Below are 16,841 nucleotides of genomic sequence, written 5' to 3' on the forward strand. Positions count from 1 at the left end.
TTCTGCTAAGCCGCCTTCTGCCCAGTTTCCCTCACTGAGCGGGTCATCTTCTTCAGATGCAGCCGTGACCCTAAGGCTGGCCTGCCTGTGGCACCCCCAAAGCACCACAGCCACCAGGCCCCGCCTTCCCCCCCTGCTGGCAACCTCCTCCCCTCCCAGGAGAGCCGTCCCTGCACCCCTTCCTCTGAACAGGGTGAGGAGCCGCCTGCCTACCTCTCCAGCTCTTTCTCCACCTGCCGCTGGTATAGAGATCCTTCCCGCAGGATGGCAGCTGTGTTGAGCTTCACAGGGACGTTGTTGGTCTGCAGGAGACAGGAGGGGCCAGCTGCAGTCTGGTGGCTGGTGGGGGAGAGTCGGGCCAGCAAGTGTCCCCCTACCCCGCACACTTGCCCCCCGGCCCCTAGGGTGGGGCCTCCCTCAGGGCCTCCAGCTCTGGCCATCTGATCCCCTGGGCACAGACCTGGCCAGGAAGTGAGTGTCCAGGGAGAGGGGACTAGACCAGGCACCCCGTGCCCAACCTGGCCGGTCAGGAACACCCCTCACCTTGTAGAAGGTCAGCTTTGGAGTCTTAAGGATTCGGGGCAGGAGTCGGGGCTGCAGAGTCTTCTGGGAGTCCTGCGGGGATCAGGCCCAGCACCTGTGCCCACTGGGTGCCCTTGGACGCACCCTGGGGGAATGGTGGGCCCAGCACCCCCGGGAGGGCCAACGCGCTCCCCTGTCCTCACTCCAGCTGCCCACCCTAGTGTTCCCAGCCCACCCCCTGCTCACGGGTCCCATGACAACACTTCTGTCTCCCATGCCCTCCCCGGCCTTTCCTGGGTGTAGGGCCTGCCAGGCCTGTGGATCACAGTTCCCGGGTGCTTGAACCTCTGGGTTCAGGGCCTGTCCCCCGAATGGCTCCCTGGCACTGGCTTCCACGACTGGCTTCCTGGCTGCTAGGAAGTTGCTCCTTGCCTGCTGCTGCTCTGGGGTGCTCCCAGGAGGGGCCCCACAGCCCCAGTGTGCGGAGCGGTGGGTAGAAGAGCCCCCCCTTGGAACTCAGCCAGCACACCCCCAGGGCCATGCCCCGCCTGCCCCAACTGCTTGTGGGGGCCAGGGCACCGCTGCCTCGCCCTGCTGCCACCGGCGGTAGGGGGAGCCCACAGTGGGGAGGGCAGGGCAGGCCCACTCCTCTGGACAGAGCGCCCACCACGAACAGGCCTTCCTTGTCCTGCGTCCTTTACTTTTTCTTTATTGACAAACTTACCTTGGCTTTTTTTTTTTTTTTTTTTCTTACGGAAACAGTAAGTGCTCAGCATGGAAATGTGGGAACATCCAGAGAGGGATGCGTGGATCGCCCGTGCGGATCTGGAGGTACATCTGCACCTGCCGCCCCGCCCGGGCTTGGGGAGCAGAGACCGGACAGGCTAAAGAAGGGGCTCATCGCGTCACCGCTCAAAGGGCGCAGGGAGGGACGGTTCCATGTGGTGGGAGAGTGCCACCGTGAAGACCGACCCAGGGCGAGGAGGGTGCGTGTTACCTGCATCGGGGGCTCCCCGCGGGACCTGGGCACCGCGCACCGCATCTCCTCCATGTTCGCCCTGAGCAGCAGCTCCTGCAAGAGGCAGCACTTGGCTCTGGCCCCACTGGCCACCCCCCGGCGCCCTTGGGCCTCGGGAGGGACGAAGGCACAGACCAGCTTCCCGCTCTTCCTCCGCCCCCCCATCCCCCACCTCCTCACAGAACACCCCCCAGAGGGTCTAGGAAGGCAGGGCTCGTCGGTGGGTCCTCACCTCCGCCTTCCAGCGATTGTGCCTCTTGGTCGTCTCCAGCAGCTGCTGCTCCTTGGGCGGCTGGTAGGTGCTCCTGGGGACCTGGTGGGGTGGCCGGAGGAAAGCCTGCGGTCAGCGGCTATGGTGTCCGGGGTGTGTAGAAGGGCCAGGCTGGTGGCCAATGGGATATGGGTGAAGAGAGGGCGGTGCCGGGGACAGGAGGGTGGACCGTGGTGCCCGTGCCAGCAGAAGCAGGGCTGAGAGGGAGGCTGCTGGGCTCTGACTGGGATCCCCTGGGTGCTGGTGGCCATCCGGGGGAGGGAAAGGAAGGACGGCAGGCCAGCAGCAAGAAGGGAGGTGGCCAAGCACGGGGTCCAGGCCCAGTAGACACTGGGGGAACAGGCAGAGGACCACTGAGTGGGCAGGGGATGGAAGGGGAGGTGTGGAGGGGAAAGTGAGTCCAGGAAGGTGTCATGGACCCCAGAAAAGTGAGGGTCAGGGAGGGGGCGGCGCCATAGCATGAATACTGCAGAGGCCAGGGTGGCCTGAGAGCCACCCACAGGGTCCCGTCACAGGGACCCTCGCCAGCCTGGAGGGAGCAGTGTCCATGGGGGTGGGGCAGGGGCAGCCTGGAAACCCCTGAGCTCCAGACCCTAACTCCTTTCCCTCTACCCTGTGTGCCTAAGGAGCATTGGAATACTCGAGGGACCTGACCCGGGTGAGGGCTCATGGAAAACCTCTCTGGGCAGAGAGGTTGCCATGAGACCTGAAGGTGGTGGGGGTGGGCTGGGACCCCCGGCACCCCCCCCCCCCTTCCACGTGGTCCTTAATTCTGTGAGGAAACCAGATTGGGTCTGGGAAACTGACTCCACCACAAGTGTGTGGGGTAGAGACTTGGATCAGTCAGAACACAGCATCCCCAATCATGGTGATCAGCTCGAGGGGAGGCGTGCGGCCTGAGCTGGTCTAATCGTACTCTCACAGAATTCTTGGCCCTAGATGTCCTCTCATGCCCTGGATGGTTTACAGTATGGGGAAGGCCTGGGTGGTTTGCTACAATGAAGGAAGTTTGCCCAAAGATAAAGGTGACCCACAGAAGCACAGCTAGAACTCTGATCAAACTCTGCCTGAGGCCTAACCTACTCAGCCAAGAGTCAGCCCGTCCTCTATGGTCTACACCAGCTTGAGCTGCCTTTTTCTGTTACCTACAATACAAAGCATCCTGACTGGCAGAAGTCAGCAAAGTGGGGAGAGAGAGAGGGAGAAGGAGAGGAAGAGGCTCTAGGCAGATGGGACAGGTGTGCAAAGGCCCTGGGGTGGGGACAAGTCCACATGATGGGGTCACACAGACAGACATTATCACCTGCCCATGACCTGAGTAGTACTGAAGAGCATATTGTGAGCTACACATGTGCTATTTAATAGAGAGGGAGACCTATGTCACAACAGGTTACAAGCATGCTCTAGATGCCACGTCCGGACAGGTTTGAGCCCTGTGGCCCCACAGCCTCACTTCATCTCTGCTGACCAGACCTTAGGATGCGGAGCACAGGGACTCACTGGGCAGGCCCCAGGTCAGCTGGGCTTCCCCACAGAGACGTGGGGTCACCAAACGCTCCTGGTCTGGTCCAGTGCACCTGGGAAGAGCCCAGCCTGCCCCTGGCTCACAGAGTCCACTCTCCCAGCTTGGATGGGCCGTGCTCACCACAAATGTCTGCACTTACTGGTTTGGACTTGGCCACGACAGGGACTGGCTCAGGCACTGGAATGGAGCGGGGTCTGGGGACAGTCAGGTTGAACTCCTTGGGCTCTGTGACCTTGGCCTTGGTCTTGGAAACGGACTGATTGGCCAACACTTCCTGTAGCTGGTTGATCAGCTTCTGGACTTCCGGCTGCCATCTTGAAGGCAAAGGCAAGAGCAGCCAGTTAGGGCCACTTCCTAAGGCCAACCAGGGCACCGCCCTCAGGAGAAGCAGGCCAACTAGGGCACGGCCTTCGGGAGAAGGTCAACGAAGGCACGGCCCTGGGGAACCAAAGGACCCAAGACACCCTGGGTCCACCTTAGGGTGCGGGCTGATAATGGAAGCAATAGCCACTCCACTGAGGGCCAGCTATGCCCCGGGCACTGTACCAGTTGTGCCCTGAGTCACGCAGACAGGTGAGGAAACAAGGCCAGCAGCACTGTGATCACAAGCCATGCTGCTGCGTGGGGAGTTGGGAGGACAGGGGCAGAGAGGCCCAGTGGCAGGAATCCAGGGGCCTGAGGAGCAGCAGCGGGAGGGACGCAGAACTCATCTGGGCCGGAGCGGAAGGCCCAGTGCAAGGAGGCCCAGAGAAGCTGGAGATGTCTGGAATGTTCCTGGAGCTGTGCTGCTGGTGACAGGTGGGGAAGGGGCTACGGGAGCAGGGTGGAGCCTTGGGGTGCCGGTGCCCTAGAGCAGGGGTCTGTGCCCTACACCGCAGGTGGGCCCAGTTCCCATCAGCAGCCTGGCCGGTGGGGTTCCCCTGAGGACAGACAGCGTGGTTTGTATAGCTCCTGGCCCAGCTCGAGGCCCACGGCCATCAGAGGAAGGAAGGGCACTTCTGAGGGGAGTGAGGTTTCCGGAGGGGCAGGGTGGGTCTGGGATGGGGCTGCATATGGCAGTGCTGAGGTGGGTGGCGGGCACCCTGGAGCCAGGCTGACCCCACAGGTGGCTCTCTGGGCTCCGAGGGCCCGGGCCCTGGTGGCAGTCCGGTGGATGGGCAGTGAATCCAGCCTGGCTTGGACTGAGGGCTTTCTTCCAGGGAAACGGCAGCTCCAGGGCCACCCCTCCACCTCAGGGCCATGGTTTTCTCTCCCACAGAAGGGCCCCTCCCCCCGGGCCTCTGGCTCTCCAGGACACTGCTGGTACCTAAAGTGGTCTGCTTGTGCCCAAACAGTCTGTCTGTCCCCAGGAAAACCAGGCGGCTCCCCCAGCCCTATAAGAAGGGAAACACCGCAGGGCCAGCTTCACCCTGACTCCAGTAGCCTCTCGTGGAGGCCAAGGGCAGGGCCAGGCCACAGTGCTGGTCCTTCTGCCCGTGGGTCCCGGCCTGCGCGGGTGAAGCCGGGATTTGGCCGAGCCTGTTATGGGGCGCAGGGACAAGAGGGTGGCTTCGGGGAGTGGAGTGCAGGGAGGCTCCCACCTCATCAGGGGGCCGATCCAGTTCTCTCGCACATAGGCTGTCTCGTAGATGAGGCTCCACTCATCTGTGATCCATGAGCACAGGTTTAAGGGGTTGAAGAAGAACCCCAGGAACTGAGGGAGAAGTAGGAACCATTGAGGGGGGGCCTCGGGACCAGAACCCCTCCCCAACCTGGCGAAGCCCACAGTGTCCCTCACAGGAAAGCCAGTGCCCAGGGGGCAGGGGGGCAAGGAAACCACTGTCCACGCCAGGGCAGCAGGCCCCTCGGGAAAGACCCTCCCTCCCCGAGCCCTGCTCGCCCGCCCCCATGCTGGGCTGGGGTGCCTGTGCTGGGGCGCTGCCTCTGGCCACGCTGGCTTCTGCTCACGGCCTCTGGGTGTTCAGGGCAGCCCGCTCCGGTCCTGGGGCGTGTCCCTGCCCAGCAGGTGGGGACCCTGTGCCTGAGCTCCCTGCCCAGGACCTGGAAGGCCCACACCCCACTTCTGGAGAGTTCTTGGTGGGGACAGATGGACAGCGGCCTGCATCCCCTATGGGCTCCGGAATTCCAGGAGTAGAGGTGCAGTCTGCCCCTGCTTGCCCAGGACAGTGCCAGTGGGTGGGCCCCAGGAGTGACCTGCCCACCCGGCCCCTGGAAGGGACTGAGGATGTTCTCCCTGGGACGGCCCGGACCCCGCCACAGCAGGAACTTGTAGCGGCCGCGGGCCCTGCAGGCTGTTTTCCAGTCCTGGTCCTCAAGTCTAACAGATCTGGTTCTAGAAGACAGTCCAGTTTAGCTTCTCATGGAGGCTGGCTGTCTTGGGGAGAGGGAGGTGTGCTTCTGCAGAGGGGCTGGCTGTGGCCCCAGGACGTGGCTGTCAGCACAGCTGAGGTGAAGCTCAGCGCCCCCCGCCCCAGCCCTCCTCCGAGGGGCAGCCACGCCCGGGGCCTGCTGGGGGACTGTTCTGCAGGAGGGCATCCACCCAGACGAAACCACACCCGGGCTTGCAGGGCCTTGTCTAGTCAAGGGGACCACTACAGACCATTCAAACCAGGCTCCCAGAAAACCAGGGAGGCCACACGCTGGAGCCCCCCAGGAGAGCTTTGTGTGGACACAGGAAACGTGATGCCTCCATCTGGGTCCCTAAAAGCACACCCTTGAGCTGTGAGCCTTGGGAACAGGGAGTTTACTGGGCAGGGAGTGAGTCAGCAGGTAGGTTCCCGCTGTGGGCCATTGGGCTCCACCCCAGCACCGCCCGTGGATCTGGGCCCAACGCCTGCCAAGGGCTGGGAGGGCCTTATTCCCGGGGCTTCCGGGTCTGGAGTCGGTGTTTGCTGTGTGCTGTGCGTGGTGGGCATGATGCCCGGGCCCTTGCAGCTGCTGTGAATGGAGCGGCTGAGCAGCGGGGGCACCAGGCACAAGGACAGGACCCCGGCTGCTGTCACTGCCTCCCCAGGGTGGCCACTGCCCGCTGCCCAGCTGCCAGCCGCCCAGCCACGGCCTGTCTCCTGCCCTCCCCATCACATGGCTGTCTCTCAGCCTTTACCCCTTCCTGCCGGAAGGGGCAGTCGGTGCCCCGCTATCCAGCCTTGGGGGTCTCTGCTCCCCTTGCTCCTGGCCAGTGCTCCTTGCTGCTCCATCCCCCCGCCCACTCAGCATCTCAGCTGGTGTGCTGCCCCCACCCAGGGAGGGCCTGCTCACACCCCTGGAGAGAGCTCTCCACAGTGAGGCCCCCATTCTCACCAGGTGTGGGGGCAGGGTCCTGGGGTGAGTTCTCCGGCCCTCTGGAGGATTCCAGCGTGTGAGCGGGGGTCATTGGAGCCAGCAGGATTGCTACTGCCCCCGGAGTGACAGACCAGCTGCAGCCACATCCAGCACTGTGTCCGGCAGAGACCATGGCCAAGGCTGCCTGAGAACCAGCCTGGGCACGCTGAGCTCACCACCACCTCATCACTGCTGACCACTGTGGGCTGTGGGGGGCTTCCCCAGGGAGGCCCCAGGGCTTCCATCCTGTCCCCAACAGCTTGCGCCCTGTCTTCAAGGCCCAGGCTGACCTCTCCTCTAGAGGCTGGAGGTGGGTAGACCCAATGGGACGGGGGGGGGGGGGGGGGGGGGGGGCGTGGGCAGGGGAGAGAAGGCCCTGCAGAGGGTGCCGCCCCACCCCTGCAGCTCCCCAGCTCCTGTCGGAGTTTGTGGGGGCAGTTTCCATGAATCTCTTCCAGAAAATCTCCAGGGAGGTAACACCCAGCCACCTGCACTGGGGGCCCTAGGCTCGCCGTGTGTGGCCAGCTCTCTGTGTACCTGTCCTGGGTCTGCGTTGTGGGGCAGCCCCAGGAGGGTCCTGTGCCGCCCCCTCTGGGTTCTTCAGGCCAAGGTTGGTCTAGGGCCAGTTCCTGCACTGCGGGACCCAGTGCAAAATGACACATAGGCCCTCTTGTTCAACAGTCACCAAGAATCTGAGGCCTCTGAGAGCAGAGCGGGAACTGAGCATCGGCAGCTCAGCCGGGGGAGCCGGCCCTGGGCACCTCCAGACACCTCTGAGAAAATGCCTACAATTTGTTTTTTTCTTAGAAAGATGAAGACTGTGTTTAAGATAACTATGCAAATGTTTATCCCCGTGAATTGCTTGTTTACATGTAGACAGGAAATCCCATCATTAAACACAAATCACGGCCTTGGGCCAGCACTTTCTCTCTTTCCCTTGTTAGGTGGCCAAGGTACCTGTGAGTCTCCAGTGCCACATCTCTGGGGGCTGTGGTCCTAGTGGGCGTCCCTTCCCCTGCTTCCCCCCCCGCCCCCCAACTCCCACCGAACTGTCACCGCAGAGCCTGCTGTTTCTTCTGGGAGAGGCCCCAGGGCACTCCCGGGGCCTGTGATATCCCTGCTCTTCTCCAGGAATCGCTGTCCTGGTCTGGTGACGGCCCTCCAAGCCCAGTAAGAAGGAGCAAGCCCGGGGCGCCTGGGTGGCGCAGTCGGTTAAGCATCCGACTTCAGCCAGGTCACGATCTCGCGGTCCGTGAGTTCGAGCCCCGCGTCAGGCTCTGGGCTGATGGCTCGGAGCCTGGAGCCTGCTTCCGATTCTGTGTCTCCCTCTCTCTCTGCCCCTCCCCCGTTCATGCTCTGTCTCTCTCTGTCCCAAAAATAAATAAAAAACGTTGGAAAAAAAAAAAAAAAAAAAAAAAAAAAAAGAAGGAGCAAGCCAGTGGTTAAAAGCCTGGTCCGAGAAAGGGCTCTGCTACTCACTTGCTGGGTGGTATTGGGTGAGTCACCCAACCTCTCTGTGCCTCAGTTCCCTCAGCTGTGGGATGGATGCCTTGTAGGACGACCTCCCTGGGTCATTGTGAGGATGGAACAAGAAATGCTCACGGACGAAGCCCGGCCCGCAGCCCGCAGCAAGTGCTCCACGGGGGCTGGCCACTAAAGAACGGTGGGCCTGAGGCTCAGGCCACAGGAGGGGCCACGGCAGGGCAGGAGATGGGTCCTCAGGGTCCACTCGGACCCGCCCCCTTGCCTGCCCCTCAGCCCCCAGGCGGCACAGCCTCTCTTGGAGGGAGGAGTTTGGTCACAGAGAGAAGGGGAGGCTCCAGAGGCCCAGACTCACCACCCACCAGGCCCCTGACGGATGGGAGTCGAAGCCCCCAGGGACAAAACGAGGGCGTCTGCAGCAACGAGAGGGCACCTGTTTGTCATAAACACACACTAAACCCAGCAGGGTCTCTTCCATTACAATGAGCCAGAGAGTGAGAGGTCGGCGCTGGCTGGGACACCTTTGCCCTTGGGTTTAGGAAGAAACCGCAGAGCTCACCTTGCGCATCTTGTCCACGGGCTGGGACCTGACGACGTCACAGAAGAGCTGAAAGCCGAGTTCCTCCAGCTGGAACGTGGCCAGGTAGCAGATCACTGGGGGAAACGGGGCCGGTGAGTGGGGCCGCCCCTGGGGTGTCCTCCCCTGCGCCCCCTCGCATTCCGACTTGGGGAATCAGCCAGAGGCCTGACCGGTGCCCGGCAGGTGCCAGGGAGTGGAGCCGAAGGCCCACCACCAGCCGGGCAGGTGACCACGGGCAGGAGCTCCACCTGACGCCGTGTGAAAACGACAAAATGCTGCGAGAGTTCGGACGACGGCTCACATGGGTGAGCGTTCGGGGAGCGTCTGTCAAAACACTTCCACACACGCTCACTGACTTGGCATGTTGTCAGAAATTCTAAAAGTTCCCTGGGTAAAAGGAAAATCACTTTGGATTTCAGTTTGTTGATTTTGAGAGATGGAGTAGCCTTAAGCCAAGCAGGACGTGAACACCCGGGCCGGTGAGGGTCCCTGGGGGGGGGCTGTTCACTACACTGGCTGCTGGGCAGGCCAGTGACGTGCTGGTGGCTGTGACACCTGAGCTGAGCGTCGGGGGCACAGGCAGAGCTCAGGGGCCAGCTCCCGACCTGGCATCGGGTCACTAAGTTCGGCTTCCCAGCACCCTGCTGTCCCCAAGCCTTCTCCTTCTGAACAGGGGCTCTGAGGCCTAGTGCAGGGTCTGGGGGCTGAACCAACACCCCCACCCGGAGGCACTGACCACTCTGCCCGCAGTGTTCACCCCGCGCCACGGAAGCAGGTGGCCCTCCGGGGCCTGCAGGAGACCAGGCAGAGACAATTCATATTTAATCCCCTGCTGGACAGTCCAGACTGCGGCCACAAGGCTGGCCCTGCCCTATGTCCTCGGGGCTGAGGGGGTCAGGAACTTGGCCAATGAGAAAGGCTCGTCATTTCACTCAGGCTGGCCTTTTGGGGGCACTGTCTCTGCAGCAGGCTGTGCCTCCCTCAGGGACCCGAGGCTCTGGACCCCAGCCTGGCTTTTAGTGAGCCCGGAGTCTGTTTGCACGTCTGTAAGGCAGACCCGGTCCAGTCACTCAAGGCAGCCGTGAGGACCCAACGAGTGAGGGGCAGGGAGAGAGCCCGGAAAGCAGCATGCTGCAGAAGCAGGGGCTGGTGTCCAGCACGAGCCTGAGGAGCTCCTGTCTGCGGCCACCTCCCCAGGTCGTCACCACTGTTGTCTGTGGCTTGTGCAGGGGGCAAGGGCAGCGGGCCTGGCCCATAGGGACACCTACCCTCAAAGAGGCTGTAGTCGGCCCGTGGGCAGAGACAGCCGGCCCGCACGTAGAAGGCGTCCACCACCACGGCCAGCAGCTTCTGGTACTCGAGGCACCCAGACAGCACCTCCAGAATGAACGCCTGCTTCTGGGGGCTCAGGGTCTAGGAAAGAAACAGCCCGGGAGGGGGGAGGGGGCCGTGGGCCAGGGCCAGACACCCGGTCCGTGCTGGGGAAGCGTTCTCTCAGTACACCCCTCCCCAAGCTGTTGGCAGAGTCCACGGCAGTCCGGCGCCCCGACCCTCTGACCGAGCGGGTCCACCCCAGGATGTGGTCCCTCGGGTGCTCCTGGGTAGTGACCACGGGCTGGGGGCAGAGACACAAATAAACAGGCATGAAAAATGTGTGATTTCACTTGTATGAGGCCCCAGGACCGAGAGAGGATGGTGGGAGCCGGGGGCCGGAGTGGGGGTGGGCAGTTAGCGTTTCACGGGAACGGTTTCTGTTGTGGAGGATGAGAAAGTTCTGGGAAGGAGGGTGGGGACGGCTGCACAACAGTGTGAACGTTCTTAATGCCACAGAGCCGTGCACTTAACAGGGGCTAAGATGCTAAATGTTATGTCACGTGTGTTTTACCACAACGAGAGACAAAACGAGCAAGTTCCTATAAAGGTTTTCAAGTGAATTATTAAAAAAAATAATCCCCCCCCCAAAAAAAAAGAAAATGGTAAGGAAAACCTGCAAAGTCAGACAGGAATTACCAGTAACTGGAGGGACTGTGTTCTCTCCACGGGCTTCTGCTGGGGACACTGACTTTTCCCCACTTACCCCTTGGACAACTGTGTTGTCACACGTTACTTATTCAAAAAAGTGATTAAGCTTTTGAAAACAAGAAGACTGAAAAAGAACATCTAATGTTGCCAGCACGGCCATGAGAGGGGCTGGTGGGGACCAGTGCCGTTGGGTCTTTCCTGAAAGCAATTTGGAAATGTGTTTCAAGTACCTTGTGCTTCCCGTACCCTTTAATCCAGTAATTACTTCTGGGAATGTGAGGAAACCATCCAAAATACAGGAAATAGCCGCATACAAGAAGTTCAGGGCATTTAAGAAGCAACATTTTCTTAATGTTTTTTTTTTTTTTTTTCATATCATCTGCCTTGCTTTTAATCAGCTTGGAATGTTGGCAGTTTCTGGCTGTGTCTGGCTGACCGCAGGAGTCAGTCCTGCAGAAACCGAGAAGTGCCCCGAGTGTCTTTGGGTGTCACCCCTATGCGGTCCTCTACACCGAAAGACAAGAGGTTTTCCCTCACTGTTCAGCATACACTCCAAGCTTTTCAACTTCAGGGGGAAAAAATCATTGTATGTTTTCCTGTATTGTACATTTTATATTTTTAATTTTAATTTTTTTTATTTTAGAGAGACAGCGAGCATGAGCAGAGAGAGGGGCAAAGGAGAGAGAGGGAGGGAGGGGGAGGGAGGGAGGGAGGGAGGGAGGGAGGGAGAGAGAGAGAGAGAGAGAGAGAGAGAGAGAGAGAATCCCAAGCAGGCTCCATGACGATGGTGTGTTGTAAATTTTAGACTATTTCATATACATCACATTAAAACTGCCATATCAAATTTAGTGTATAGATTTTGCAAATAGGATACTGTATGTAACCCCTAACTGTATCTGTAGCGTATACGTATTTATGCCCAACAAATGTTTTAATTCTTTCTGAAAAGGAAAAGAAAGAAGTTCAGGGCGAAGGAAAATGGTAAGGACCTAAGTGTCAGTGGTGGGGAGTCGCTAGGTCAGACGCTCTCTCCCATCACAGGGAGCAAGGCAGCCATTGAACTCAGTCCTGCAAGATCTCCAGGAGGGACAAGACGGTTAATGCAGCATGAAACCAGAATGCAGACCTCGACCCAAACAGACGCAAAACACTGCAAAACATACTCACCAGTAGTGTCATTAAAACAAAAATATTTTTTTTTGCCCATCTATTAGATAAATTTTGGCAACTCATTGTTTTATTTTCAATGTTTTATTATCAGTGAAGTTTTCATATGTTTACTGGACATTTGTATTTCTTTTTTTTTAACGTTTATTTTTAAAAGAGAGAGAGAGAGACAGAGTGTGAGTGGGGAGGGGCAGAGAGAGTGGGGACAGAGGCTCTGACGTGGGCTCTGTGCTGACAGCAGAGTCTGATGGGCTCAGACTCACAAACCGAAAGATCAGGACCTGAGTGGAAGTCAGATGCTCAGCCCTCTGAGCCACCCAGGTGCCCCCCCTCTTATTTTCATGCGAAGAAAACGACCTGAGGGGTCCTGGACAAGCCACAGGACCTCGGAGAGCCTCTGTCTCCACACCTGCGAGTGTGGATGTTGCCTTGGCAGACGGTGTCATTCCCACGTCCTTCCCGAGGTGCCCCTGAGCCACAGAGGCTGGAAGCCTGAAACCGTGTTCTTCAGTGGGCTATGCCCCCGTGGCTCTGGCACAGTTTGGTTGTGTTAATGAGATGCCCTTACAGGAGAGACAGGAGGTCAAGGGAGATGACGTCCCCCCCCCCCCGCCCCCCACAGAGGTGACCGCTGTGCAGCAGGGGCTTCCCTGGACTTGGGTTCTGAAACCGTCCCCGTGGCTTTGAGCACAGCCTGGCTTCACTAGATCCCTTGCTCCTTCCAGTGCCAGGACTGGGCTCCAGCAATATTCGGATGCCAATACTCCCCTACTGACGCCTCCTCTCCTCACGTGGGAGGGTCTCCGGCCTCCAGTCCAGTCTCTTCAAGGTCTGTGCTCACCCCGGGGGGGCACCGCAACCAGCATCTAGGCTGAAAACGTGCCCTTCCAACCGTGGGTCCCCGGCCCGCCCTCCCTGGACTCCAGAAGTTCTGTCTGCTTCCGTACCCTCCCCCGACTCCGGTGTCTGGCCTCTGGGCTTTGCCCCAACTCCCTGGCCTCCCCATCTCAGCACAACCCCAGAAAGTCTTTGTTGCCTCCCTCTCCCTCGCCTCATGGGTGGGCCGGGGGAACCTCTGCACTCCGGCTTCTCCTCTCGACCTTCCTCTGTTTCCAGCCTGGCCACCAAGTAGTTCTTTTAAAATGGGGATCGGATCATGTCTGTCCTTCTTCAGAGCCTGCCAGAAGAAGTCCTTACAATGGCCAGTGAGGCTCTGTGTGGACTGGTCTGGCTCCCTCGGGGTCCTTACCTAACCCTGTCTCCACTCCAGCCACACTGGCCTCCCTCTGCGTCTCCAGCTTGTAGGATATCCCCTCACGGCCTCCGTGCTAGCTGTTCCCTCTGTTTGCAACACTCTTCCCTGTACACTTGCTCCTTCACTCCCACCAGGTCTTTGCTCAGACGCTACCTGACCCAGGAGGCGTCCCTGACCACCCCCCCAGTCAGACGCTGCCTAGCGCTCTTGCCGAGCTGCACACGCAGGCAGCTGATTCCCTTCCCTGCTACAATGTTACGGTGGTGCTCCAGACAGGGAACAGAATGTCCTGCCTTCCTGGGCAGTTGTGGGGACCCAGGGACATCCCCCCAGTGCAGGCGAGGCACAGAGCAGCATCTCCTTCCAGGGTCAGCTCTGGTCTCACGGTCCTCTGACCCCTGGGCTGTGCGCACAGCGGGCGCGTTCTGTCAGAGGAAGGCCGGGCGCCCGTGCGGGCAGGGCAGAAAGCAATGAGTCAGCAAGCCTGGAGCTGAGGCTGCATGAGTTTGCAGGACGCCTGCTGACAGGCTCTCGCACTTCTGAGGCTCAGACAACAGTGACTCCGCTGCTCATTAATTACGTCTGCGTTTGGGAAGTGTGAGTCTGTATTAATAAGGTCAGAGCCCGGAGCCTGCGGCTCTAAGCCCTGATGCCATCTATCCCCGGGCACGGAGGTCAGGCAGGGCTGCATGGGGCCAAGGGGTCCCGGAGGACACAGAGCTAAGCAGTAAGTGACACCCTGGCCCGTGGGCCAGGCTGGGCCCAGGGCCAGGTCTTTGCCACCAGGGAAGGTCAACCCAGCTGGTCATAGTGGGGAGACTGAGGCCTGGGGCAGTGACCAAGTCCTTCTGGCCAGGCCAGCAGAGGGCTGCTGGGGCTGGGCTGGCCAGGCTTTCTCCAGGAGGAGGTAGGGAGAGAGTTGAATTGCACCGAGGGGGCCCCGTTACCAGAGCTGACCCTTAATTCCAAACCCACCTCAGCCACAGACCACAGAGGGCTGTGGCCGCCCAAGGGCCTCTGAGTGTGGATACCGTTTTGGGCCTTGGTCAAGTTCAGGACTCTGGAGTCCACAGCCCCTGGCCAGCCCCCAGGGAGGGCAGCAAGGCCCTGGATAACAGTTTTGCGGATAGTCTGGGAGGTGGCCGGGCCTGTGAGCCTGCTGACTTTCCACCATCACTGGCTGCCTCCGGCCGGAGCCCCCAGACCCAGTTTGCCAGAGTTCGGGCAGAGCTAGACTGGGGCCTGGGGCAGGAAAGGGGCCTGGTTGTGGATTTAATCAGAACACAGAATGTGTAAGTTGTGTCACAACACCTAGAGGCTCCTGCTAATCAGTGACGTGTTGGCTGAAGTGGGTATTATGCTAAGTGAAACAAGTCAGCCAGAGAAAGGCAGATAACCATGTTTTCACTCATATGTGGCTCTTGAGAAACTTAACAGAAGACCATGGGGGAGGGGAAGGGGAAAAAGAAAAAAAAGTTACAGAGAGGGAGGGAGGCAAACCATAAGAGACTCCTAAATACTGAGAACAAACTGAGGGTTGATGGGGGGTGGGAGGGAGGGGAGGGTGGGTGATGGGCATTGAGGAGGGCACCTGTTGGGATGAGCACTGGGGGTTGTATGGAAACCAATTTGACAATAAATTATGTTAAAAAACAAAAAAAGAAGAGCAGACAAAGGAAACAGGCTGCCCGGTGTCTAATCCCTTCTCCCTTTTTTCCTGCTCAACAGAAAAATGCTATCTCATTGTGGATGGTGGTTTGCTCAGCTAAAACTTTTTCCAGGCCCCTGCTGATGGAGCCATGTAGCAGATGGCTTTAATCAATGAGATCTAATGGCAAATTGCCGGGTGCAGCCTCCAAGGAAGCTCTTAGAAAGTGAGGCAGATTCACCCGGCACGTGCCTTTATGCTGTTTGCCTTTCTCCTTTTCTCTCCTGGGATATGGATGCAATGCTGGAGGCAGGGCAGCCATTTTGTGACTACAAAACAAAGGTACATTGCAAGCATGGCCGAGCAGAGAGGAGGGAAAATACATTCCTAATGGCACCACGGAGCCCCTGAGCCCACCCTGGACTGCCTGTATGTACGCAGACTGCTTCTTATGTGAGCGAAGATACCTCCAATTTCTTTAAGCCATTGCTTTTCTGGATTTTCTCACAGCCAAACACTGTTTCCTAACAGATACAGGTCTGAGAAGATCAGATCGTTCAGAGATAGAAATACATATCGCTTCAAAACTCAGGAGGTAAAATAAATGTTGATTATGTGCACCGACTGCCTTTCCCCACCTATTTCATTGGCAGAGATGAAAACACTTGCTAGCACAATATGTAAGCAAAAGGCTTTGGGGGAACAAACACACCCTGCCCACCAACGAGAGTGCGAGCACGTAGACCCCTCAACTGGCAAGATCTACGGAAACCATGGGGGCCAGCTCCCCCAACGTGGAGAAGCTGCATTTTCTGGGACTTGGCCCGAGGTGTGCCTTCCCAGGTGCAGAGGGACAAGCGGATGGGTCTGTCTCACTGTGGTTCTGATACTGAAAGACTGGAAACGGCCTACAAGCCCATCGATAGGTGATGGTCATGATGGTTATGTCACAGCCAGGCAACAGGATGCTTTCAGCTCTAAGGACAGAACGTGGAAGAGTCCTCATGGTACTTTAAGTGTTACGCACACTTAGGTACATTTATGTTATAATGTACTACCATTTTGTAGAAATTAAAAAAAATTTATGTAAAAATGATACTGTTTTCATATATAAAACATATAATTTAGATGTAATTTTTGCTACAGCTAATATCTATGCAAGAGAGGCCTGGCCATCTCTGGAAGGGACCACAGGACACTGCTCTCTGCTTGTCTCCTGGGAGGGCCAGTATGGGAGGTAGACCCCACTGGATACCACCTTGAGCCTTTTGGGTTTGGGATCTTTGATGTCAATAAACCAGGCACTTAAACATATTAAAATAAAAAACGTTTCCTGAGCCCAGGAAGCTACTGACTAGGACAGCAAGTTCAAGGCGTTCTGGCCCTTGGCCATACTGCCGCCTTCCAGGCGAGGACATGGGTGGTGATCCAGGGCCCCAGCCCCCCAGTTCCTGCTTTCTCCCTGTTCCTCTGGCAGGGGGTGGGGCGGGCTGGGTGCTCAGCTGGGCCTCTCCTCACCCCCGCTTCACCCTTGTGCTGACTGCCCAGCTGCCCAGCACCACTCCTGCCAGCCCAGTGCTGACCTTTCCATTCCCCTGCCCGCCCTTGCCCATGGTTTGGCCCGGGGCCCAAGGTTCTGGGCACTCAGATCCCACTTGGCCTCCCCGCCCACACAGCGCCTGTCACAGGTCAGGACTCTGCCGTCCCGACTCATTCAAGTCCCTCTGCCTGAGGTGGGGGGGGGGGGGGGGTTTGCGGAATCCCTGTTCTCCCAGACCTCCCACCCCTCTGGTTCTATCTCAATGTCAAAGCCAGAGTCTTCTCTGAGGTCTGCTCAGACCTCATGGACTTTGTGGATGCCCCAAGCTGCCTGCTGTGCCCAGTACGCCCCCGCCCTGGTCCTGCAGGCCCAAGCTGACTCTCTGGGAGTCCCTATGCCCCACCTGTTCAGCCTGGTGCCCAGCTGTCATGCTGGCTGGCCACGTGGGTCTCTGGGAGTGCAGGTGGGGGAAGGGGTGGCCAAAGGCAAC

General features: G+C 58.8%; 1 protein-coding gene across 2 annotated transcripts in view; it reads right to left on the reverse strand.

Annotated features, from left to right (window-relative positions):
• Positions 1-16,841, reverse strand: part of CFAP99 (cilia and flagella associated protein 99) — a 41,105-nt gene that overhangs the window by 12,379 nt on the left and 11,885 nt on the right. For both annotated transcript variants that reach the window (XM_042937085.1, XM_042937086.1), the window contains exons 3-10: positions 9,988-10,132; positions 8,699-8,793; positions 4,917-5,029; positions 3,476-3,650; positions 1,773-1,853; positions 1,520-1,594; positions 544-615; positions 214-302 (exon numbers count right to left, since the gene is read on the reverse strand). In XM_042937085.1, coding sequence (XP_042793019.1) covers positions 214-302; positions 544-615; positions 1,520-1,594; positions 1,773-1,853; positions 3,476-3,650; positions 4,917-5,029; positions 8,699-8,793; positions 9,988-10,132 — 845 coding nt within the window. The remainder of the gene's footprint in view (positions 1-213; positions 303-543; positions 616-1,519; positions 1,595-1,772; positions 1,854-3,475; positions 3,651-4,916; positions 5,030-8,698; positions 8,794-9,987; positions 10,133-16,841) is intronic.

This window comes from Panthera leo, chromosome B1, assembly GCF_018350215.1.
Source record: "Panthera leo isolate Ple1 chromosome B1, P.leo_Ple1_pat1.1, whole genome shotgun sequence".
Taxonomy (NCBI): domain Eukaryota; kingdom Metazoa; phylum Chordata; class Mammalia; order Carnivora; family Felidae; genus Panthera; species Panthera leo.